General features: G+C 54.8%; 1 protein-coding gene across 1 annotated transcript in view; it reads right to left on the reverse strand.

The window, feature by feature from the left end:
* Window positions 1-856: 856 nt before the first annotated feature.
* LOC134528589 (organic cation transporter protein-like) overlaps window positions 857-26529 on the reverse strand; it is a 54320-nt gene continuing 28647 nt past the window's right edge. The window contains exons 6-11 of the mRNA XM_063362341.1: window positions 22696-22864; window positions 21784-22029; window positions 20190-20404; window positions 19400-19581; window positions 4912-5048; window positions 857-2826 (exon numbers count right to left, since the gene is read on the reverse strand). Coding sequence (XP_063218411.1) covers window positions 2742-2826; window positions 4912-5048; window positions 19400-19581; window positions 20190-20404; window positions 21784-22029; window positions 22696-22864 — 1034 coding nt within the window. The 3' untranslated portion in view covers window positions 857-2741. The remainder of the gene's footprint in view (window positions 2827-4911; window positions 5049-19399; window positions 19582-20189; window positions 20405-21783; window positions 22030-22695; window positions 22865-26529) is intronic.

The following is a 26529-nucleotide window of genomic DNA, read 5'->3' on the forward strand; positions in this document are numbered from 1 at the left end:
GTGCATGACTTGATGTAAGCTTTTGGACATACGTCATTGCTATGCACTATGTCTTCTACAGACATACATGTGCATAGCAATGGCGTATGTCCAAAAGCTTACATCAAGTCACAAGCATGGTTGGTCATCCCTCCGAACCACGAGAACTGCAGAGGGCTTACTTGACTTACATGGTACATCTAGAGCAGCGGTTCCCAGAAGGTGTTCCGCCTGACGCTGGGGTTCCGTGAGTCAGGATGACTGCCATATAAGTAGGGACCGGAAAAATTCGCGGATTCATTTCACGATATGATAGAACCCAAACAACTGCCTGTACCTTTATATTGCTTCTGTGATTGGCTTAGTTTATCTGAAAGACGTTGAGCCAATAGAAAACCTTCAACCAGAAAAGTATCGAATCGCAAGCGTCCCAGCCGACAGGTGTCACGAGTCAGTAGCCAATGAGCAGGTGGCATTTGCCCGAGTGTGTTAAGGATTGTGGGGTCTATCCTAGAGGCCATCCAAAGCGCGAATTTTACCAGTCTCTACATATAAAGCAGGAACAATTATTGTCAAATAACTTTCTTTGAAGGAGTTCGGGTTCCGCCCAAAGAAAAGTCGATCATAGATTTCCCTGGCCGAAAACAATTGGGAACTGCTGATCTAGAGTGCCGACTTCTTTCCGATAGTTCCAGTAAGACACTGTCACCCAAAGCCTTTTACAGACATAACTTTAAGGCTTCTAAAAATTGGTACCTGTCTTGGCATAGGTCTATACCTCTTCCACCATGTATAATACATCTAAAAACTGTAAATTTGATAAATAATTGTACATAAAAAATTATTTTTAATTTGGATTTTTTGAAAAGAAAAAAAAAACCACATTCAAATGAGTATTTTAATTCTTTTGAACTATTAATCACCTCAGTACAGGTAAATAAAATAGTGAAACACACATGTATAAACCATTCACAATACATTACATTCATACCAACATTTTTTTTTTTCAACTGCTTACAGAACATTCACAAAAAAAACTCTATATTTGTCTTCTGAAACAAAGTTAAATGAAGTTATGAATTTACCTATGAATATATGATAGTAAAAATACATGTAGTTTACTACACTGTGATGTAGCGAAGTATAAATGTATAGTACTATAACTTATGTACGGTTAAAGCAAATAGAGCTTAAAGACAGATTCTTCTTAGGCACATAGACAGTCATATGTACAAGGATATATGTACATGCAGAGTCAAAATTGACAAGAGTGTAGGTAAAAAAAATTATAATTTGTAGTTTTATAATTGTAATTCAAGCTCATAAAAGGCAAAAGCAAAACAATTTTCAAAAACATTAAAACTTTTTAAATATGATTACTAAAATTTTGTTTGCTTATGAAGCTAATTCATGTAGTATTTTAGTGAACTTAGTGTGAAAACACATTCCAACCCAAATGTTTTATAAATCGCTAATCTTCAAAGATACTTCTTTTTCTCTTATCAGCCCAATACAATTATCTATTCTGATAAAGATGACGTATATTTACATCAATAATAAATCACCACGGCTACTATAACTGTAATTTATTTACTACAAAATATTTGTCACATTATTAGAAATAAAAAAATTCTAAGTTAATTAGTGGTATCCATTATCATCATATACTCACATGAACAAAATACAGTACAGATTTATAGTTCCAATAATTTCAGTTCAAAATATCAGTAAAATTTAAAGCCTTTTGATTTACATAGTTCATTTTGAAAAATAACTGTATAAAAATATATTTTAAGTATGAATACATTATGCCTGTGCTTATTTAAAACTCACAGTGATCAAAAGGCTGTTCCAAATCAAACGTTCTGCTACAATGTCACATTATGGCTGTAATATTGTGCTTCATTATCATTGAACAAGGACTATTGTAACAAACTGAATTAACACGACAACACAAAACTAGAGTATTTTAATAAAAGTAATACCGAATTAGTTTCAAAAATTTATTTCATTTAAATGGCACACACTGTAATATCATTGGCAATAATGAATGTAACATTTACAAAAAAAATTCTCTAATTAGCAATTGAAAATTATTAATAATAATAATAATATTTTTGTGAAATAACTAGCAAATATTTTAAAGTCAATTTTCTTCTTGTAAACACTCAAATTTATTTAAAAACATTCTAAATTTCTTTATATAAAAAAAGGAGACAAGAGATAATTTAATTCCGTGAATATATACTGAATAGTTTTAACTAAGGTCACCCAAGTGTGTTCTTACATATTCATAACTAATGAGCATTTAATTTAAACTGTACAGAAACTATTCCATTAAATAATTAAATTATATGTATAGGTGACATAGTACAATTTTTTGGCAAGTTTATTGAACAAATCAATCACAATACGATGTCTCAAGTCCAAGCAAACATTGCTGTAACAAACCCATAGAACCAAGTAACAACTGATACAAAGATTGGAGGATCGTACATACGATACTGCAAATCTAGAATACGTAGTACTCAAGTGCAACATATCCACAGCTGCTATCCATTATCAGGCAAAACTGCACAATTATGACAATACTTTTGCTTCATGTTTCGAGACAAAATGAAAGCAGTAAAAAAATAAACACACCGCTCTTTAAAACTTGCTGTTTCTCTTGGAGTTTCCATTTTGAAACAACAATCGTGAAGAGCTGTAGCAGAAGCCACGTATTATAATAAATGCATGTTCTAGCAATCTGAAGTAGGCAATCAGACACCATTTTCCACCCGCACTGTGTTTTTATCAATGTCAGTCATGTTTTCATCGGTACACGTGTCATCATCTGCAACAGCTCTGGAAAAAAAAAATAGAAAACAACAGATTAAGTGAAAGGAGACTATGTACAAAACATGCAAGACACGTTATTTATCACCATAATTTTAAGTGCAAAGCATCAGTTTCACATATTAAAATTACCATGGTAATGTAGTTAGTTTCTGAACAAATACGTACAACCATTTTTTTCAGTATAAACTGGTGATTTTAAAATGCAACATCAGTTTGTGAAAAGGCAATAAAAACAACATTAATTTTGCTCTAATAATCTACCCAAGTAACCAATTCACCACTTTATAAAAGAAAACATGAATTATATTAATATTATTATTTATTTAGGTTTAACGTCTGTTCACAAGCAGGTTTATTGGCTTTTTGTAAAACATAACTTTAAATGATTTTTGAGCAATATCCTAAAAGTAAAATGTGTTACAACCAAGGCCACACAAAAAACTGTCAAATCAAAACTGCAAATATAAAACACAATTACATGCTCTTTGTTCATGCCAGGATTGAACTATAATTTGGCATTTAAGTTTCTCAATACCATTAAACAAACATTTATTCAATTGATAAAAAGATCTATAAGCAATTACCTACAGTTATATTTCATGGTTCGTACCCTCTCGATAAATTAAAAATTAAGGACTTTTTAAGGATCTCTACTTCATTGCCTTCACCACTATCAAGTGGTAGAAAAATAATTGTTGTATCACAAAACACCTCAATAAAATAACAATGTCAAATATTAATGCAAAAAATAATAATTTCCTTAGTTGGTTCAATTGTTACAGTTATTATTGTCCATAATTGTCTTGAACACACATGTAACTCAAGAATAGTATCTAGCAGAAATTTGAAGCTCTAACATTTAATTTTATCACATTTGCATATACTTTTTAAGTTCAAAGTAAGACAGTAAAAAATAAGTTTTCAGTTTAAAGGTTAGATACAAAATACAAATAACGAATTCAGAGTGATTTTTAATCATAAAATCTAATCACGTGGCCATATATTCTCCGATTGTACTGCGCATGCGCATGGCGTTTTCTGCCAAGTCGGAAACAAAAAGAACTTTAAAGTGCTTGCATTTAGTCATTACTGGCATTCGATCAGTCTTAATTAACTACTCGGTGGTATTCTCAGTGGAATTTAAGGACTTTTAAGGGCCGTTATTCAGTTGGAGACAAATTAGGGACTCTCGCGTTGCATGCAATCGGCGAGATATCGATATTCTACTACGTGTGCGCGCTCTATACAGGAAGCAACATAACCCAACACGAATGACGCCAACTAGCGCTGGCTACATTTTTGTAAGTGGTACACCGCGGCGACGCAAACGAACAGATAAAGGTTTTAACGTTTAAAAACGTCTTTAACAGAAAATTTACACCTCAAGCAACTACGTATTTCCGTTAGTTAAATAAATAAGCGGTCATGTCCGAATAAACATTAGATTTCTACTTTAAACTACATCGTTTTGTAAGGAAAAAAATACCCAAACAAAGCGCTTGGAATCTAACAGCGGGACCAAAAACTTCCTGCGACGTTTACGCCAGAGTTTTTTGACTTTACAACGTCTAATAAATCGATGAACGCCGGCTGCAAAGTGTCCCGTTACACACATAGTTCCGTTACGCTGTGTCCCGTTACACTGTGTCCCGTTACGCTCATTGTACGCTTGCGCCGCATCGACAGAAGTGAAAATTTAAAACTTTGTTTATAAATGTGTAATATGAAATAATTTCTACGTCAAATGTACGTAAGAAAATGAATCTGATTACTAGTATAATTACAAGTATTTATTCTTTTATTATTTAAAAAATAAAAATAATTCAATTTGATTCATAAAAGTATGAAACAATTACATCAATGTTTTGTTATGACGTTGTCACGTTAAACTATCGTCCGTAAAACTACTTTCCAACCAAATTTTTTTAAATCCAAATTTATGCCATAAAATAAAGGTGCGACGATTATGCACGTGCGACGATTATGCGAGAAAAGTGGGTATTTACAACCATGAACAAACTGACCAATATATAGAAACAAAACTATTTAGGCTACTACCCCCTCCACAGAGTGAACTGGAGCGGCACTCACTTCCCGAACTGCTCCCCTTCCTGGATGGTGTCCGGCAGCTTCTTGTTCATCGTCTCCGGCAGCAGCAACGACAGCAGGCCGGCCGCCAGCGCCAGAGAGCCGAATATCAGGAGCGGGAGCGGCTGCCAGTAGTCAGCCTGGGAACAAGTCCGCAATCCACCGGCATCCAAACACTCGCCACACACTCCGGCCAACAACTTTAAACCAAGTGAATTACAAATCACTCAAAGCATTCAAAAACCACTGTGTCTCTTCAGTGACTGGAAAAAATGTGAAGGTTCAAATACCAGCAGGCGGGACGGACCTCACCAGGGGCGGGACGGACCTCACCAGGGGCGGGACGGACCTCACCAGCAGGCGGGACGGACCTCACCAGCAGGCGGGACGGACCTCACCAGCAGGCGGGACGGACCTCACCAGGGGCGGGACGGACCTCACCAGGGGCGGGACGGACCTCACCAGCAGGCGGGACGGACCTCACCAGGGGCGGGACGGACCTCACCAGCAGGCGGGACGGACCTCACCAGGGGCGGGACGGACCTCACCAGGGGCGGGACGGACCTCACCAGGGGCGGGACGGACCTCACCAGCAGGCGGGACGGACCTCACCAGGGGCGGGACGGACCTCACCAGGGGCGGGACGGACCTCACCAGGGGCGGGTCGGACCTCACCCGCAGGCGGGACGGACCTCACCAGCAGGCGGGACGGACCTCACCAGGGGCGGGACGGACCTCACCAGGGGCGGGACGGACCTCACCAGGGGCGGGACGGACCTCACCAGGGGCGGGACGGACCTCACCAGGGGCGGGACGGACCTCACCAGAGGCGGGACGGACCTCACCAGGGGCGGGACGGACCTCACCAGCAGGCGGGACGGACCTCACCAGCAGGCGGGACGGACCTCACCAGCAGGCGGGACGGACCTCACCAGGGGCGGGACGGACCTCACCAGGGGCGGGACGGACCTCACCAGGGGCGGGACGGACCTCACCAGAGGCGGGACGGACCTCACCAGCAGGCGGGACGGACCTCACCAGGGGCGGGACGGACCTCACCAGCAGGCGGGACGGACCTCACCAGAGGCGGGACGGACCTCACCAGGGGCGGGACGGACCTCACCAGAGGCGGGACGGACCTCACCAGAGGCGGGACGGACCTCACCAGAGGCGGGACGGACCTCACCAGCAGGCGGGACGGACCTCACCAGGGGCGGGACGGACCTCACCAGCAGGCGGGACGGACCTCACCAGAGGCGGGACGGACCTCACCAGGGGCGGGACGGACCTCACCAGGGGCGGGACGGACCTCACCAGAGGCGGGACGGACCTCACCAGGGGCGGGACGGACCTCACCAGGGGCGGGACGGACCTCACCAGAGGCGGGACGGACCTCACCAGGGGCGGGACGGACCTCACCAGCAGGCGGGACGGACCTCACCAGAGGCGGGACGGACATCACCAGCAGGCGGGACGGACATCACCAGCAGGCGGGACGGACCTCACCAGCAGGCGGGACGGACCTCACCAGCAGGCGGGACGGACCTCACCAGGGGCGGGACGGACCTCACCAGAGGCGGGACGGACATCACCAGGGGCGGGACGGACCTCACCAGGGGCGGGACGGACCTCACCAGGGGCGGGACGGACCTCACCAGGGGCGGGACGGACCTCACCAGAGGCGGGACGGACCTCACCAGGGGCGGGACGGACCTCACCAGGGGCGGGACGGACCTCACCAGGGGCGGGACGGACCTCACCAGGGGCGGGACGGACCTCACCAGGGGCGGGACGGACCTCACCAGGGGTGGGACGGACCTCACCAGAGCGGGACGGATCTCACCAGGGGCGGGATGGACCTCACCAGCAGGCGGGACAGACCTCACAAGCAGGCGGGACGGAAGTCACCAGGGGCGGGACGGACCTCACCAGGGGCGGGACGGACCTCACCAGGGGCGGGACGGACCTCACCAGGGGCGGGACGGACCTCACCAGGGGCGGGACGGACCTCACCAGAGGCGGGACGGACCTCACGGACCTCACCAGGGGCGGTACGGACCTCACCAGGGGCGGGACGGACCTCACCAGCAGGCGGGACGGACCTCACCAGCAGGCGGGACGGACCTCACCAGGGGCGGGACGGACCTCACCAGGGGCGGGACGGACCTCACCAGCAGGCGGGACGGACCTCACCAGCAGGCGGGACGGACCTCACCAGAGGCGGGACGGACCTCACCAGCAGGCGGGACGGACCTCACCAGCAGGCGGGACGGACCTCACCAGCAGGCGGGACGGACCTTACCAGCAGGCGGGACGGACCTTACCAGCAGGCGGGACGGACCTCACCAGCAGGCGGGACGGACCTCACCAGAGGCGGGACGGACCTCACCAGAGGCGGGACGGACCTCACCAGAGGCGGGACAGACCTCACCAGAGGCGGGACGGACCTCACGGACCTCACCAGGGGCGGGACGGACCTCACCAGGGGCGGGACGGACCTCACCAGCGGCGGGACGGACCTCACCAGGGGCGGGACGGACCTCACCAGAGGCGGGACGGACCTCACGGACCTCACCAGGGGCGGGACGGACCTCACCAGGGGCGGGACGGACCTCACCAGGGGCGGGAAGGACCTCACCAGGGGCGGGACGGACCTCACCAGGGGCGGGACGGACTTCACCAGGGGCGGGACGGACCTCACCAGAGGCGGGACGGACCTCACCAGGGGCGGGACGGACCTCACCAGGGGCGGGACAGACCTCACCAGGGGCGGGACGGACCTCACCAGGGGCGGGACGGACCTCACCAGGGGCGGGACGGACCTCACCAGCAGGCGGGACGGACCTCACCAGGGGCGGGACGGACCTCACCAGAGGCGGGACGGACCTCACCAGGGGCGGGACGGACCTCACCAGAGGCGGGACGGACCTCACGGACCTTACCAGGGGCGGGACGGACCTCACCAGGGGCGGGACGGACCTCACCAGAGGCGGGACAGACCTCACCAGGGGCGGGACGGACCTCACCAGAGGCGGGACGGACCTCACCAGGGGCGGGACGGACCTCACCAGGGGCGGGACGGACCTCACCAGGGGCGGGACGGACCTCACCAGAGGCGGGACGGACATCACCAGGGGCGGGACGGACCTCACCAGGGGCGGGACGGACCTCACGGACCTCACCAGGGGCGGGACGGACCTCACCAGAGGCGGGACGGACCTCACCAGGGGCGGGACGGACCTCACCAGGGGCGGGACGGACCTCACCAGAGGCGGGACAGACCTCACCAGGGGCGGGACGGACCTCACCAGAGGCGGGACGGACCTCACCAGAGGCGGGACGGACCTCACGGACCTCACCAGGGGCGCGACGGACCTCACCAGAGGCGGAACAGACCTCACCAGGGGCGGGACGGACCTCACCAGAGGCGGGACGGACCTCACGGACCTCACCAGGGGCGGGACGGACCTCACGGACCTCACCAGGGGCGGGACGGACCTCACCAGGGGCGGGACGGACCTCACCAGGGGCGGGACGGACCTCACCAGAGGCGGGACAGACCTCACCAGGGGCGGGACGGACCTCACCAGATGCGGGACGGACCTCACCAGCAGGCGGGACAGACCTCACCAGGGGCGGGACGGACCTCACCAGGGGCGGGACGGACCTCACTAGCAGGCGGGACGGACCTCACCAGCAGGCGGGACGGACCTCACCAGCAGGCGGGACGGACCTCACCAGAGACGGGACGGACCTCACCAGGGGCGGGACGGACCTCACCAGAGGCGGGACGGACCTCACCAGGGGCGGGACGGACCTCACCAGGGGCGGGACGGTCCTCACCAGAGGCGGGACGGACCTCACGGACCTCACCAGGGGCGGGACGGACCTTACCAGGGGCGGGACAGACCTCACCAGGGGCGGGACGGACCTCACCAGGGGCGGGACAGACCTCACCAGGGGCGGGACGGACCTCATCAGGGGCGGGACGGACCTCACCAGGGGCGGGACGGACCTCACCAGAGGCGGGACGGACCTCACCAGGGGCGGGACGGACCTCACCAGGGGCGGGACGGTCCTCACCAGAGGCGGGACGGACCTCACGGACCTCACCAGGGGCGGGACGGACCTTACCAGGGGCGGGACAGACCTCACCAGGGGCGGGACGGACCTCACCAGGGGCGGGACGGACCTCACCAGGGGCGGGACGGACCTCACCAGGGGCGGGACGGACCTCACCAGGGGCGGGACGGACCTCATCAGGGGCGGGACGGACCTCACCAGATGCGGGACGGACCTCACGGACCTCACCAGATGCGGGACGGACCTCACGGACCTCACCAGGGGCGGGACGGACCTCACCAGGGGCGGGACGGACCTCACCAGGGGCGGGACGGACCTCACCAGGGGCGGGACGGACCTCACCAGGGGCGGGACGGACCTCACCAGGGGCGGAACGGACCTCACCAGAGGCGGGACGGACCTCACGGACCTCACCAGGGGCGGGACGGACCTCACCAGGGGCGGGACGGACCTCACCAGAGGCGGGACGGACCTCACGGACCTCACCAGGGGCGGGACGGACCTCACCAGGGGCGGGACGGACCTTACCAGGGGCGGGACGGACCTCACCAGGGGCGGGACGGACCTCACCAGGGGCGGGACGGACCTCACCAGGGGCGGGACGGACTTCACCAGGGGCGGGACGGACCTCACCAGAGGCGGGACGGACCTCATTAGGGGCGGGACGGACCTCACCAGAGGCGGGACGGACCTCACGGACCTCACCAGGGGCGGGACGGACCTCACCAGGGGCGGGACGGACCTCACCCAGGGTGGCCACTCTTCTGGGATAATAAAATTCCTGGTTTTTTCCAGGTTTTTTCAAGGGTGGTTTTTATCAATATTTGCATACAATTTGCATTTTTGTTACACAAAGCACACACAATATGATGTTTTATTGCCGTTAAACAATAGACAACTTAACTATAGGCTTAAAAATTAAATCAATGAACTTGCTTAAAACAAAACCTACCACCAACAAAAAATTTATAATCTCACGTCACAAAAATTACTTGACACCAAACGCACGTGTTTTGCCCCTCTTGCGTGGCTGGCTAATGCTGTTCTTCCCATCCATGCTACCGATATAGATTTTAAGATTACAGAAATTGCAAATAGCGTTCGTCCCGCACTTTGGATCTTTCTCCACCCATTCAAACTCTTCCGTACATTTGTCATTTTATGTGGTGACCGAACTCGTTGACATTTTGATAGTCTGCGCCAATTACATGTTAGATTAAAAGATTCAAAACAACGTCCCGCACAACTAAACTTTTAAAAAAAACTCGAGAAAAGTATCCGTGATACCGTGACGCAACAACATGAGCGCAAAGTAAAAACAAATATACATACAAAACTAGTGCTACCAACATGCCGTGCGAGAAATTACTACCATCCTACAACAACATTTTCAGCCAAAATGCTGTTGCTTTTGAATACAGAAACATAATAAGTATGGAAGTCTGAATTGTTAACGGTTTCTTACGTACTACAAAAGTTTTTAAATGCAATATGAACAAATTAACTTTCACAAAATATAGCACACGAGCACACTGTCGTGCTTCGACGGGTGGTGAACGTGCTCATTTAACAGCCGTATGTTATTGTGATCGTTACTTCATAAAAAAAATTCCCGGTTCTAATAAAAATTCCTGGTTGATTCCAGGTATTCCTGGTTTTTTTAAGAAATCCTGGCTATTTCCCGTATTTCCCGATTTCCCGGTTGGCTGGCCACCCTGTCACCAGGGGCGGGTCGGACCTCACCAGGGGCGGGACGGACCTCACCAGAGGCGGGACGGATCTCACCAGAGGCGGGACGGACCTCACCAGAGGCGGGACGGACCTCACCAGGGGCGGGACGGACCTCACCAGAGGCGGGACGGACCTCACGGACCTTACCAGGGGCGGGACGGACCTCACCAGGGGCGGGACGGACCTCACCAGAGGCGGGACAGACCTCACCAGGGGCGGGACGGACCTCACCAGGGGCGGGACGGACCTCACCAGGGGCGGGACGGACCTCACCAGGGGCGGGACGGACCTCACCAGAGGCGGGACGGACCTCACCAGGGGCGGGACGGACCTCACCAGAGGCGGGACGGACCTCACGGACCTTACCAGGGGCGGGACGGACCTCACCAGGGGCGGGACGGACCTCACCAGAGGCGGGACAGACCTCACCAGGGGCGGGACGGACCTCACCAGAGGCGGGACGGACCTCACCAGGGGCGGGACGGACCTCACGGACCTTACCAGGGGCGGGACAGACCTCACCAGGGGCGGGACGGACCTCACCAGAGGCGGGACGGACCTCACCAGGGGCGGGACGGACCTCACCAGGGGCGGGACGGACCTCACCAGAGGCGGGACGGACCTCACGGACCTTACCAGGGGCGGGACGGACCTCACCAGGGGCGGGACGGACCTCACCAGAGGCGGGACGGACCTCACCAGGGGCGGGACGGACCTCACCAGAGGCGGGACGGACCTCACCAGGGGCGGGACGGACCTCACCAGCAGGCGGGACGGACCTCACCAGCAGGCGGGACGGACCTCAAAAAACAGGCGGGACGGACCTCACCAGAGGCGGGACGGACCTCACCAGCAGGCGGGACGGACCTCACCAGCAGGCGGGACGGACCTCACCAGCAGGCGGGACGGACCTCACCAGAGGCGGGACGGACCTCACCAGAGGCGGGACGGACCTCACCAGAGGCGGGACGGACCTCACCAGAGGCGGGACGGACCTCACCAGAGGCGGGACGGACCTCACCAGCGGGCGGGACGGACCTCACCAGCGGGCGGGACGGACCTCACCAGGGGCGGGACGGACCTCACCAGAGGCGGGACGGACCTCACCAGGGGCGGGACGGACCTCACCAGGGGCGGGACGGACCTCACCAGGGGCGGGACGGACCTCACCAGAGGCGGGACCGACCTCACCAGAGGCGGGACGGACCTCAGCAGAGGCGGGACGGACCTCACCAGGGGTGGGACGGACCTCAGCAGAGGCGGGACGGACCTCACCAGCAGGCGGGACGGACCTCACCAGGGGCGGGACGGACCTCACCAGAGGCGGGACGGACCTCACCAGAGGCGGGACAGACCTCACCAGGGGCGGGACGGACCTCACCAGGGGCGGGACGGACCTCACCAAAGGCGGGACGGACCTCACCAGAGGCGGGACGGACCTCACCAGGGGCGGGACGGACCTCACCAGGGGCGGGACGGACCTCACCAGGAGCGGGACGGACCTCACCAGAGGCGGGACGGACCTCACCAGGGGCGGGACGGACCTCACCAGGGGCGGGACGGACCTCACCAGCAGGCGGAACGGACCTCACCAGCAGGCGGGACGGACCTCACAAACAGGCGGGACGGACCTCACCAGAGGCGGGACGGACCTCACCAGCAGGCGGGACGGACCTCACCAGCAGGCGGGACGGACCTCACCAGCAGGCGGGACGGACCTCACCAGAGGCGGGACGGACCTCACCAGAGGCGGGACGGACCTCACCAGGGGCGGGACGGACCTCACCAGGGGCGGGACGGACCTCACCAGCAGGCGGGACGGACCTCACCAGGGGCGGGACGGACCTCACCAGGGGCGGGACGGACCTCACCAGGAGCGGGACGGACCTCACCAGAGGCGGGACGGACCTCACCAGGGGCGGGACGGACCTCACCAGGGGCGGGACGGACCTCACCAGGGGCGGGACGGACCTCACCAGGGGCGGGACGGACCTCACCAGCAGGCGGGACGGACCTCACCAGGGGCGGGACGGACCTCACCAGAGGCGGGACGGACCTCACCAGAGGCGGGACGGACCTCACCAGAGGCGGGACGGACCTCACCAGGGGCGGGACGGACCTCACCAGCAGGCGGGACGGACCTCACCAGGGGCGGGACGGACCTCACCAGAGGCGGGACGGACCTCACCAGAGGCGGGACGGACCTCACCAGGGGCGGGACGGACCTCACCAAAGGCGGGACGGACCTCACCAGAGGCGGGACGGACCTCACCAGGGGCGGGACGGACCTCACCAGGGGCGGGACGGACCTCACCAGGAGCGGGACGGACCTCACCAGAGGCGGGACGGACCTCACCAGAGGCGGGACGGACCTCACCAGAGGCGGGACGGACCTCACCAGGGGCGGGACGGACCTCACCAGGGGCGGGACGGACCTCACCAGAGGCGGGACGGACCTCACGGACCTCACCAGGGGCGGGACGGACCTCACCAGGGGCGGGACGGACCTCACCAGGGGCGGGACGGACCTCACCAGGGGCGGGACGGACCTCACCAGGGGCGGGACGGACCTCACCAGAGGCGGGACGGACCTCACCAGAGGCGGGACGGACCTCACCAGAGGCGGGACGGACCTCACCAGAGGCGGGACGGATCTCACCAGGGGCGGGACGGACCTCACCAGCAGGCGGGACGGACCTCACCAGGGGCGGGACGGACCTCACCAGAGGCGGGACGGACCTCACCAGACGCGGGACGGACCTCACCAGGGGCGGGACGGACCTCACCAAAGGCGGGACGGACCTCACCAGAGGCGGGACGGACCTCACCAGGGGCGGGACGGACCTCACCAGGGGCGGGACGGACCTCACCAGGGGCGGGACGGACCTCACCAGGGGCGGGACGGACCTCACCAGGAGCGGGACGGACCTCACCAGAGGCGGGACGGACCTCACCAGAGGTGGGACGGACCTCACCAGAGGCGGGACGGACCTCACCAGGGGCGGGACGGACCTCACCAGAGGCGGGACGGACCTCACGGACCTCACCAGGGGCGGGACGGACCTCACCAGGGGCGGGACGGACCTCACCAGGGGCGGGACGGACCTCACCAGGGGCGGGACGGACCTCACCAGGGGCGGGACGGACCTCACCAGAGGCGGGAAGGACCTCACGGACCTCACCAGGGGCGGGACGGACCTCACCAGAGGCGGGACGGACCTCACCAGGGGCGGGATGGACCTCACAAGGGCCGGGACGGACTTCATCAGAGGCGGGACAGACCTCACCAGGGGCGGGACGGACCTCACCAGAGGCGGGACGGACCTCACGGACCTCACCAGGGGCGGGACGGACCTCACCAGAGGCGGGACGGACCTCACCAGGGGCGGGACGGACCTCACCAGGGGCGGGACGGACCTCACCAGGGGCGGGACGGACCTCACCAGAGGCGGGACAGACCTCACCAGGGGCGGGACGGACCTCACCAGAGGCGGGACGGACCTCACGGACCTCCCCAGGGGCGGGACGGACCTCACCAGGGTCGGGACGGACCTCACGGACCTCACCAGGGGCGGGACGGACCTCACCAGGGGCGGGACGGACCTCACGGACCTCACCAGGGGCGGGACGGACCTCACCAAGGGGGGGGACGGACCTCACCAGGGGCGGGACGGACCTCACCAGGGGCGGGACGGACCTCACCAGAGGCGGGACGGACCTCACCAGGGGCGGGACGGACCTCACCAGGGGCTGGACGGACCTCACGGACCTCACCAGGGGCGGGACGGACCTCACCAGAGGCGGGACGGACCTCACCAGCAGGCGGGACGGACCTCACCAGGGGCGGGACGGACCTCACCAGGGGCGGGATGGACCTCACCAGCAGGCGGGACGGACCTCACCAGGGGCGGGACGGACCTCACCAGCAGGCGGGACGGACCTCACCAGCAGGCGGGACGGACCTCACCAGCAGGCGGGACGGACCTCACCAGCAGGCGGGACGGACCTCACCAGGGGCGGGACGGACCTCACCAGGGGCGGGACGGACCTCACCAGGGGCGGGACGGACCTCACCAGGGGCGGGACGGACCTTACCAGGGGCGGGACGGACCTCACCAGGGGCGGGACGGACCTCACCAGGGGCGGGACGGACCTCACCAGGGGCGGGACGGACCTCACCAGGGGCGGGACGGACCTCACCAGGGGCGGGACGGACCTCACCAGGGGCGGGACGGACCTCACCAGAGGCGGGACGGACCTCACCAGGGGCGGGACGGACCTCACCAGAGGCGGGACGGACCTCACGGACCTCACCAGGGGCGGGACGGACCTCACCAGGGGCGGGACGGACCTCACCAGGGGCGGGACGGACCTCACCAGAGGCGGGACGGACCTCACCAGAGGCGGGACGGACCTCACGGACCTCACCAGGGGCGGGACGGACCTCACCAGCGGCGGGACGGACCTCACCAGGGGCGGGACGGACCTCACCAGAGGCGGGACGGACCTCACGGACCTCACCAGGGGCGGGACGGACCTCACCAGGGGCGGGACGGACCTCACCAGGGGCGGGACGGACCTCACCAGGGGCGGGACGGACCTCACCAGAGGCGGGACGGACCTCACCAGGGGCGGGACGGACCTCACCAGAGGCAGGACGGACCTCACGGACCTCACCAGGGGCGGGACGGACCTTACCAGGGGCGGGACGGACCTCACCAGGGGCGGGACGGACCTCACCAGGGGCGGGACGGACCTCACCAGGGGCGGGACGGACCTCACCAGGGGCGGGACGGACCTCACCAGAGGCGGGACGGACCTCACCAGGGGCGGGACGGACCTCACCAGGGGCGGGACGGACCTCACCAGGGGCGGGACGGACCTCACCAGGGGCGGGACGGACCTCACCAGCAGGCGGGACGGACCTCACCAGAGGCGGGACGGACCTCACCAGAGGCGGGACGGACCTCACCAGCGGGTGGGACGGACCTCACCAGCAGGCGGGACGGACCTCACCAGAGGCGGGACGGACCTCACCAGAGGCGGGACGGACCTCACCAGGGGCGGGACGGACCTCACCAGAGGCGGGACGGACCTCACCAGAGGCGGGACGGACCTCACCAGGGGCGGGACGGACCTCACCAGGGGCGGGACGGACCTCACCAGAGGCGGGACGGACCTCACCAGAGGCGGGACGGACCTCACCAGCAGGCGGGACGGACCTCACCAGCAGGCGGGACGGACCTCACCAGGGGCGGGACGGACCTCACCAGGGGCGGGACGGACCTCACCAGGGGCGGGACGGACCTCACCAGGGGCGGGACGGACCTCACCAGGGGCGGGACGGACCTCACCAGGGGCGGGACGGACCTCACCAGAGGCGGGACGGACCTCACCAGAGGCGGGACGGACCTCACCAGCAGGCGGGACGGACCTCACCAGAGGCGGGACGGACCTCACCAGAGGCGGGACGGACCTCACCAGAGGCGGGACGGACCTCACCAGAGGCGGGACGGACCTCACCAGGGGCGGGACGGACCTCACCAGGGGCGGGACGGACCTCACCAGGGGCGGGACGGACCTCACCAGGGGCGGGACGGACCTCACCAGAGGCGGGACGGACCTCACCAGCAGGCGGGACGGACCTCACCAGGGGCGGGACGGACCTCACCAGCAGGCGGGACGGACCTCACCAGAGGCGGGACGGACCTCACCAGGGGCGGGACGGACCTCACCAGAGGCGGGACGGACCTCACCAGGGGCGGGACGGACCTCACCAGAGGCGGGACGGACCTCACCAGAGGCGGGACGGACCTCACCAGGGGCGGGACGGACCTCACCAGAGGCGGGACGGACCTCACCAGCAGGCGGGACGGACCTCACCAGGGGCGGGACGGACCTCACCAGGGGCGGGACGGACCTCACCAGAGGCGGGACGGACCTCACCAGAGGCGGGACGGACCTCACCAGAGGCGGGACGGACCTCACCAGGGGCGGGACGGACCTCACCAGAGGCGGGACGGACCTCACCAGCAGGCGGGACGGACCTCACCAGCAGGCGGGACGGACCTCACCAGAGGCGGGACGGACCTCACCAGGGGCGGGACGGACCTCACCAGGGGCGGGACGGACCTCACCAGGGGCGGGACGGACCTCACCAGCAGGCGGGACGGACCTCACCAGGGGCGGGACGGACCTCACCAGGGGCGGGACGGACCTCACCAGAGGCGGGACGGACCTCACCAGCAGGCGGGACGGACCTCACCAGAGGCGGGACGGACCTCACCAGAGGCGGGACGGACCTCACCAGGGGCGGGACGGACCTCACCAGGGGCGGGACGGACCTCACCAGGGGCGGGACGGACCTCACCAAGTGCGGGACGGACCTCACCAGAGGCGGGACGGACCTCACCAGGGGCGGGACGGACCTCACCAGAGGCGGGACGGACCTCACCAGAGGCGGGACGGACCTCACCAGCAGGCGGGACGGACCTCACCAGAGGCGGGACGGACCTCACCAGAGGCGGGACGGACCTCACCAGAGGCGGGACGGACCTCACCAGCAGGCGGGACGGACCTCACCAGCAGGCGGGACGGACCTCACCAGAGGCGGGACGGACCTCACCAGGGGCGGGACGGACCTCACCAGAGGCGGGACGGACCTCACCAGGGGCGGGACGGACCTCACCAGAGGCGGGACGGACCTCACCAGCAGGCGGGACGGACCTCACCAGAGGCGGGACGGACCTCACCAGGGGCGGGACGGACCTCACCAGGGGCGGGACGGACCTCACCAGGGGCGGGACGGACCTCACCAGGGGCGGGACGGACCTCACCAGGGGCGGGACGGACCTCACCAGCAGGCGGGACGGACCTCACCAGAGGCGGGACGGACTTCACCAGAGGCAGATTCAGAAGCTCGTTAAAGTGTCCAACAAAGACCTCTATAATGAATTCCCTCACTTTTAGCAGACTCATCCACATCGTCTATAATTTTCTACCTACACAAAATGTGGAAAACAGCCAAAATAAATTAGTTGGCTTCAGAGTCACTTACAGATTCTTCAAAGTTGTGACAAAACTGTTTACACATAAACAAAAAGCTCTGAAACCATGCACAGAGAGCAGTTTTTTACATCACATTTAATAATAGGGAGCAGGGGCAGACCCAGGATTGACATCTGGGGGGAGCGGGGGGCACCGGTAGTCTGGTACTAGTATACCTGTATACTGTACCTGTTTACTGCTTCAGAAGTCTTTTTATCCAGTGCATATTTTACCCTTCTGGGGGAAACTGCACTTGCCGCCGTGCCCCCCCTCCCCCCTCTCACCTACTAAATCTGCCACTGACAAGATTATTTGCCACCAGACCTTAACTTTATCTTAACAACCCTATCCAAGGCACTAATGTAACGGTGTGTGATTTATTTTCGCTAAAATGATTGCTGATACTTTGGTGATTGTGATTTAGATGGAAGAAGGCCCCAAGGAAGACCAAGGAGGAGGTGGGAAGAGCAGATAGATAAAGGAGTGAGAGAGAGAGAGAGAGAGGAGAAGAATGGAACAGAGTGAGGTAGGGGAATGGTGGAGTGACAGAGAAAGCTGGAGGTATTGACTTTGCTGACCCAGCCACAAGCTGGAAGCAGATGAAGAAGAAGATGAAGAAGAAGAAGAAGATGCAAACTCCTATGGTTTGAAGCAGTGTTGGCCAAATTACTCTTTTTGAGGGTCACATATAATTTTTCAAACTTACCCACGGGCCGGACATCGTGAATTAGTATTCCTTTTTAACAATTTTTTTATGTCATATTTGTTGTTTTTTTACAGTGAATAATAAATAAAAATAACAAAAAAATAGAGTCTTTCAAATCAGCATTCAAAAAAATTAAAACATAAGAATATAAACACAATTATTACTGAACAAAACAGAAAAATAATTGAATAAAAATAGAATACATGAATAAAGTGTCTTATAAACATGTCATTCTACATAGATGCAAACAAAGATGGCTAATACATAGAGACCTGCAAAAGTCGCAGATTCAATGACCTCCAGGATAGACTCTACTACACTCTACACACTCGGGCAAATGCCACCTGTTCATTGGCTGCTGACTTGTGAGTCGTCTCGACCGAGTGTCTGTGATTCGACACTTTTTTGAGCGAGGGTCTCTAATTGGCCCTCATTACTCCAGATTAACAGTGAACCAATGGCAGAAGCAGCGCTAAGGTATAATTATTTGAATTGTAGCATATCACGAAATGAATCCGCGAATTTTGCAGGTCTCTACGGTAATACATTATAGTAGACATAATATTTCTTTGTTGAGAGAGCGACCACTGGTTTGAAGAACAGCGAGCTCTCGCCTCTCATCGCGGGATGGATGGGACGGGACGGGAAGGGACGGGAGGAGACGGGACGGGACGGGAGGAGAGGAGACGGGACGGGACGATACGGGATGGGACGAGACGATACGGGAAAGGACGGAAGGAGACGGGAAAGGACGGGAGGAGACGGGACGTGACGGGAGGGGACGGGACGGGAGGAGACGGGACGGGAGGAGACAGGACGGGAGGAGACGGGACGGGAGGAGACGGGATGGGACGGGAGGAGACGGGATGGGACGGGAGGAGACGGGACGAGACGGGACGGGAGGGGAGGAGACGGGGTCCCTACCAGCAGGTTGATGTATGGGGCCAGCACGCCGCCCACCCGCGCGCTGGTGGAGCTCGCCCCCAGCGCCACGTTCCGTATGACCGTGGGGAACTGCTCCGCCGAGAACACGTACACCGTGCCATACGACGCCGTGATGGCTAGCTTGCCGACCATCGCCAGCGTTATCACCAGCCACTGCATGTCTGCAACAGTCACGCACGCTCACGCTCACGCTCGTACCTACAGTAGGGTAACTGGCTCCCTGATGACGGCGACTGCAATGTCGACCGAAACGTCGGTGAATTATTCGCCAAGGAAGCGGCTACAACCCAGAAGCCAAGCTAAAAAATATGTTAATAATTGGCTACATAATTAAACTGATGAAGAGATGGCTTTAGTATTTAAGTAGGTTTTATATATTGTTAGAACTTTATACCTGTACTTTACTTAAATACTAATTTTATTTAATTATGTTTTCATTTATTCATGTGACAATGTTATAATTTATACGTTTTTTGTTTATACATAATATTGAATTTTTTTTTAAATTGCTATTTTTAACTTTCATCTTTATTTAACAAATGTAAAGTTTCTTAGGTTATATTTTATATATTTATTTCTCAGTTATTATACATTTACAAATGTTTACAATCGTCAAAATACCGCATGTAATTTGAAGTGGCTAGATGAACTCACATACTTTCGTGAGTGCCAAATTTCCTGGTTAATTAAATGTTAAAAAAATGGGAAATAATAATTATTATTACTACTTCACTATTTGATTGACCTCGTGTTCCGGCGGCAGACGCACCTGAAGGCACTGCCAGGGTGAGCAGCAGCGCCACGCCCGCCACCAGCATGCAGCCGCACAGGATGGACTTGCGGCCCCACCGGTTCAAGGTCAGCAGCAGGAACGAGTAGGCGGGCACCTCCACCGCCCCCGAGATGAAGAAGTTGAGGTAGTCGTTGCCGCCCAGGTTGGACGTGTTCCACGACAGCCCGTAGTACGTGCCGCTGTTCACGAACCTGCGAGGAGGGAGGGAGAAAAAACCCCGTCCCCATTACTGCACCAACAACTTCAGCACATCGAAATCAATTTTTTAAGGTTTCCGAATGCATTCCACCAGCAATAGATTCACACTTTTCAATTCTATCAGCGTAAACTAATGCGTTGAAACATGTCACAAATATTAACCGGGCATCCTGATACCTGGGCTCCGGGGATTTGATAGCGCAAACTTGCACCAATTTTGCCTGTTACAAAAACACATTAATTACAAAACAGTTTGTGTTTCAAAAATTATTCACAAAAATTAAAATATATTTAACAAAACCTTTTCTAATTAAACTACACAAGCCTTCAATAAACTAAAAAATCAAATTATGCTAATGTAAATTTTTAATGATGCTACTTAATAATTATTAATAAGATGATAGTCTATAAACAAATAAAAATCATTAAAACAACACATAACGAAAAATGCCTTCACACATGGCACTGCTTCCAGCCCTCGGGTTCTCAGATGTGCCACTCGTGCAGTCAGGGTGACCACAGTTAGTACTTTCCTACTAGATCTAGTACTTATATATTTTTTTTTAGTGGTATAGTACATTTACGCTCAAATCTAGTACTTTTTTCTTTAATATAATAATATTATAGTAACTCCAATATGATTAATTATTAAGCGTAATTATTTTAAAAACTATGGAATGTATGTGTGTGTGGTGTGATATTTAAGTTCGAGTATTGCAATGTCATAACAACTTCGTAAATTATTAAAACCATAACAAATTATAATTTGTTACTTTTTTTTCTTTCAATCTAGTACTTTTTTCTCGCCTAAGTTGGTACTAAATATTTTTTTCCTTGTGGACACCCTGTCGCGCGGGAAGCCTTCTTTTCACAGACGAGAGAGCCAAACGCCCGATCATGCATATTCGGTTTTTTTTTTTTTCATTGTAACTCATGATAACTAATGGTCAATTAGGTTAGGTTAGCCACATTATAAATACTTTAAAACATTGTGGACGGTTGATTGTGTTAGGATAGCTACATTAAAGACACTGTGAAATCATGTAAACGGTTTCCTAGCCCTGGATAGCTACATACATTAAAAAGTTATTTGCGAAGCAACCATAAAATGATTTCACAGTATTCTTTAATGTGGCTATACTTACCTAATATAACCAACCATCCACAATGTCTTTAAAGTGTTTATAATGTAGCTAACCTATCCTAATCGACCGCCAAATTTTAACGCCACTCCGGTTCATACAATCAGATAGAACCGGTGGGTAGAGGGGAGGGGGGGGGGGGGGAGGGGAAAGCGAGCATGAACTTGGGGTGTGGCTCTCTCGTCTGTGAACAGAAGGCTTGCCCCCACGAGGTCCAAGGAGCCGCTCACCAACAGAAGAATATGTTGAGCGCCTTCCTGCGCAGGTTGGAGTGCCGCATGAGGTCCAGCAGGGACGGCCTGGGCTGCTCCGCGGCCTCGTCCTTGTCCTTGTCCCCCGGGGCGGGAGGCAGCAGGTTGTCCAGCACCTCCTCCGGGATGGTCACCTTGTTCTCCCGCGCCGCCGTCAGCAGCAGCTGCTTCGCCTCGTCGGCGCGGCCCTGCGCCAGCAGCCAGCGCGCCGACTCCGGGATGAACCTGGTGAACAAGCGACACCGCGTCTCTCACGAGGGCGACACATTGTGGACGTTGCAGCTACAGCGACACCGCATTATATATATAAATAATAAAAACAATAGCAAAATCTCCTGTGTTAAATAGCGCTAAAAATTTAACCATAAAACACATCCGTAGCCACGGGCGATAGTAGGGAAGGGAAATCGTGACGACCGGACAGAAACTGATTTAATGCAGTTTTTTTATATACGCCATTACATCAAAATTCATTATCAAAATCAAAATATTATCTAAATTCTCTGCAATAAATCAAAATTCATTATCAAAATCAAGAATTCATCATAATTCATTATCAAAATCAAAATTCATTATCAAAATTCACTGCAATAAATCAAAATTCATTATCAAAATCAAGATATCATCATAATTCATTATCAAAATCAAAATTCATTATCAAAATCAAAATATTATCTAAATTCTCTGCAATAAATCAAAATTCATTATCAATATCAAGATATCATCATAATTCATTATCAAAATCAAAATATTATCAAAATTCACTGCAATAAATCAAAATTCATTATCAAAATCAAAATATTATTGAAATTCACAGCATTAAAATCAGAACTCCCCCACAGCATGAATCACTACACGCGAGGTCGCGAGAGAGAGAGTGAGAGGACGCACCACCAGTAGGAGAGGAAGACGACGCCGGGCAGAGACAGCGCCACCTGCAGCATGCGCCAGTCGTCGATGAAGTAGGCGAACAGCGCGGTCAGGATGAAGCCCGTGGTGAAGAACAGCTGGCACACCACGCCGGCGAACAGCCGCTTGCTCGGGCCCACCATCTCCATGGCTGAGCGGAACAAACGAGCACTCAGGTCGGGGCAATGCGCGGCGCTGGAGACAGAACAACGTGGACTGTCCATGAGTATGGGGGAAGCATTCTTTTCACAGACGAGAGAGCCAAACACCCGATCGTGCATCTTCGGGTTTTTATATTTTATTTTGAACAACTCATGATAACTAGAGACTGGAAAAATTCGCACTTTCGATGACCTCTAGGATAGACTCCACAACCCCTTACACACTCGGGCAAATGCCACCTGCTCATTGGCTACTGACTCGTGACACCTGTCAACTGGGACGCTTGCGATTTGATACTGTTTTGGTTGAAGGTTTTCCACTGGCTAAAAGTCCTTCAGATAAACTGTAAGCCAATCACAGAACCAATATAAAGGTACAGTTGTTTGGATTATAGCATATCGTGAAATGAATACGCGAATTTTTCCGGTCTCTAATGATAACTAATGGTCAATTAGGTTAGGTTAGCTACATTATAAATACTTTAAAACATTGTGGACGGTTGATTTGGTTAGGATAGCTACATTAAAGATACTGTGAAATCATGTTAAACGATTTCCTAGCGCTGGATAGCTACATATTAAAAGTTATTTGCTAAGCAACCTTCGGGGAACTTCGGGTGTGGCTCTCTCGTCAGTGAAATGAAGGCTTCCCGTGGTTTATCACGTTGTGCGATCCAGCACCAATCGAGTGGACTCCAGCAGTTGACCCTGGTCGCGTTATTGAGCTGCCAGCGATTTCAGTTCGCTCAGAGTTTTATCGTTACTGTCAGTTTACACCTCAGTGAAGTGTTTCCTGATTTACAGCGAGGTTACATTTCACATTTGCTATCCCCCATTAAAACTTGACTGACGTTCAATATTCAACATCGTCACTCATTCAGAATGGCCAAGGTCCTGAGCTGGAAGAAAGACCTTTCATCATACTTCTAAAAACTGTTAAAACATTACTCTAGTTTATAAATCTACGACATATACCTAAGGAATTAAAAAAAATTATGATGAAACTAGAATATCAAAATTTAAAACTAAGGCAACTTGGAACATATTAAAAAAAAAAGGTGTTTTATCCTGTGAAATAATTTAATTATTTTGACATTTTACATGATAGTTTATTATGTATATTATTGAAGAGTTTTGTGTGTTTGATTGCTTTGCGTAACTTGCAACAATTTTGTTACGTCAATTGCTCCAGAGCAGCATGGCTTTTCAGCCAAGAGTCTGCCCCCACCGTGGAATTTAAATGCCCCTCACAGCGGGACACACTTGCACTTACAAAATTGTAACTGTGAAATGGAAATGACCCTCTACCGGTACCCCTGTAATCCTACAGATTGATCTTAACCTAAGTTTGTAATAGTTAGGGTTGAGTAAAAATTTATTTTATAAACTAACTGATTAAAAACCTTGCTGCAAAATGAATGTATTTCAATTCAACATTTGCCTTGTACTGCTAAGTTCGATTGGCTGGCAAGAAGTATATATAAGTTTCAAATGTAGGAGTTAGTTAACAGATAACTGAACTCCCACAAAGGCACAATGTGGGTTTGAAACCCAATAGATCACCTTTATTTATATTTATTTAAAACCAAGAACAGTGGATACTGTCACAGCCAGGGAGTTTTCCCAAGTTCTCCATTCCTTCCGCTAAACAATTTCTCAGCCCTTTCATGCCATCACTGCTCCGCGCCCAATGGTATCATTCGTTCGTTCGTTGGGTTGCATCCAAAATGTTCAGTCGTAGTGCCACCGGCCCCATTCGTTCCTGAAGAGCTGACCACACCGATGCAGTTAAGGCCTCGTCACGCTCATGAATTTTAGTCTCCAACTTTGTTGTTAAATAAAGTTTGAGATGTAATAGGCTATTGGAAAAATTTTGACTTTAAATTCCTTCTATTAAATAAATTTGGAAAGGTGAACTCGAACATGTGCAAGGCTGGCCCGCTGGCTAATGCGTCGGCATGCAGGAGGGCACGATGCACGTAGCGCCCGTCCCTACATTACCACTACACGCCTTGTGTGATTAGCGGCCTTCCCAAAGAGTTTGTGGCGCCTCTCTCCGTCTCAATTGGAGAATTCCGAGGACACCCCCCTCCCCCCCCCACCCCCCCCCCCCACCAGGACAAGTGTGAAGTGGTGTAGCTAGGATGCCATTGTTCTCGCAGCTTCGAGTGTCAAGTCGGGGATTCGATGACATGACTTCGGAGAGCTATACGACCTTCCCAGACTGGAAGTTCGCAGATACAGAAGGACGACGTCGCCCTCCGAAGAGACTGGTGGTTGTCTCCGGAGAATCCTCGGGCAGTGAAGTGAAGAGGCGGGTGACCCTTCCATGAGCGATAGTGAACGACGAGCAAGGGGCTTCTTGTTGGGACCAAAGGTGCGCGGTAGGAGACGGGCAGTAGGGAGAGGAACTGTTGAGCAAGGGGCTTCTTGTTGGGACCAAAGGTGCGCGGTAGGAGACGGGCAGTAGGGAGAGGAACTGTTTGAGCAAGGGGCTTCTTGTTGGGACCAAAGGTGCGCGGTAGGAGACGGGCAGTAGGGAGAGGAACTGTTGAGCAAGGGGCTTCTTGTTGGGACCAAAGGTGCGCGGTAGGAGACGGGCAGTAGGGAGAGGAACTGTTGAGCAAGGGGCTTCTTGTTGGGACCAAAGGTGCGCGGTAGGAGACGGGCAGTAGGGAGAGGAACTGTTGAGCAAGGGGCTTCTTGTTGGGACCAAAGGTGCGCGGTAGGAGACGGGCAGTAGGGAGAGGAACTGTTGAGCAAGGGGCTTCTTGTTGGGACCAAAGGTGCGCGGTAGGAGACGGGCAGTAGGGAGAGGAACTGTTGAGCAAGGGGCTTCTTGTTGGGACCAAAGGTGCGCGGTAGGAGACGGGCAGTAGGGAGAGGAACTGTTGAGCAAGGGGCTTCTTGTTGGGACCAAAGGTGCGCGGTAGGAGACGGGCAGTAGGGAGAGGAACTGTTGAGCAAGGGGCTTCTTGTTGGGACCAAAGGTGCGCTGTAGGAGACGGGCAGTAGGGAGAGGAACTGTTTGAGCAAGGGGCTTCTTGTTGGGACCAAAGGTGCGCGGTAGGAGACGGGCAGTAGGGAGAGGAACTGTTGAGCAAGGGGCTTCTTGTTGGGACCAAAGGTGCGCGGTAGGAGACGGGCAGTAGGGAGAGGAACTGTTGAGCAAGGGGCTTCTTGTTGGGACCAAAGGTGCGCGGTAGGAGACGGGCAGTAGGGAGAGGAACTGTTGAGCAAGGGGCTTCTTGTTGGGACCAAAGGTGCGCGGTAGGAGACGGGCAGTAGGGAGAGGAACTGTTGAGCAAGGGGCTTCTTGTTGGGACCAAAGGTGCGCGGTAGGAGACGGGCAGTAGGGAGAGGAACTGTTGAGCAAGGGGCTTCTTGTTGGGACCAACGGTGCGCGGTAGGAGACGGGCAGTAGGGAGAGGAACTGTTGAGCAAGGGGCTTCTTGTTGGGACCAAAGGTGCGCGGTAGGAGATGGGCAGTAGGGAGAGGAACTGTTGAGCAAGGGGCTTCTTGTTGGGACCAAAGGTGCGCGGTAGGAGACGGGCAGTAGGGAGAGGAACTGTTGAGCAAGGGGCTTCTTGTTGGGACCAAAGGTGCGCGGTAGGAGACGGGCAGTAGGGAGAGGAACTGTTGAGCAAGGGGCTT

The sequence above is a fragment of the Bacillus rossius genome, chromosome 1 (genome assembly GCF_032445375.1).
Source record: "Bacillus rossius redtenbacheri isolate Brsri chromosome 1, Brsri_v3, whole genome shotgun sequence".
Classification (NCBI taxonomy): Eukaryota; Metazoa; Arthropoda; class Insecta; order Phasmatodea; family Bacillidae; genus Bacillus; species Bacillus rossius.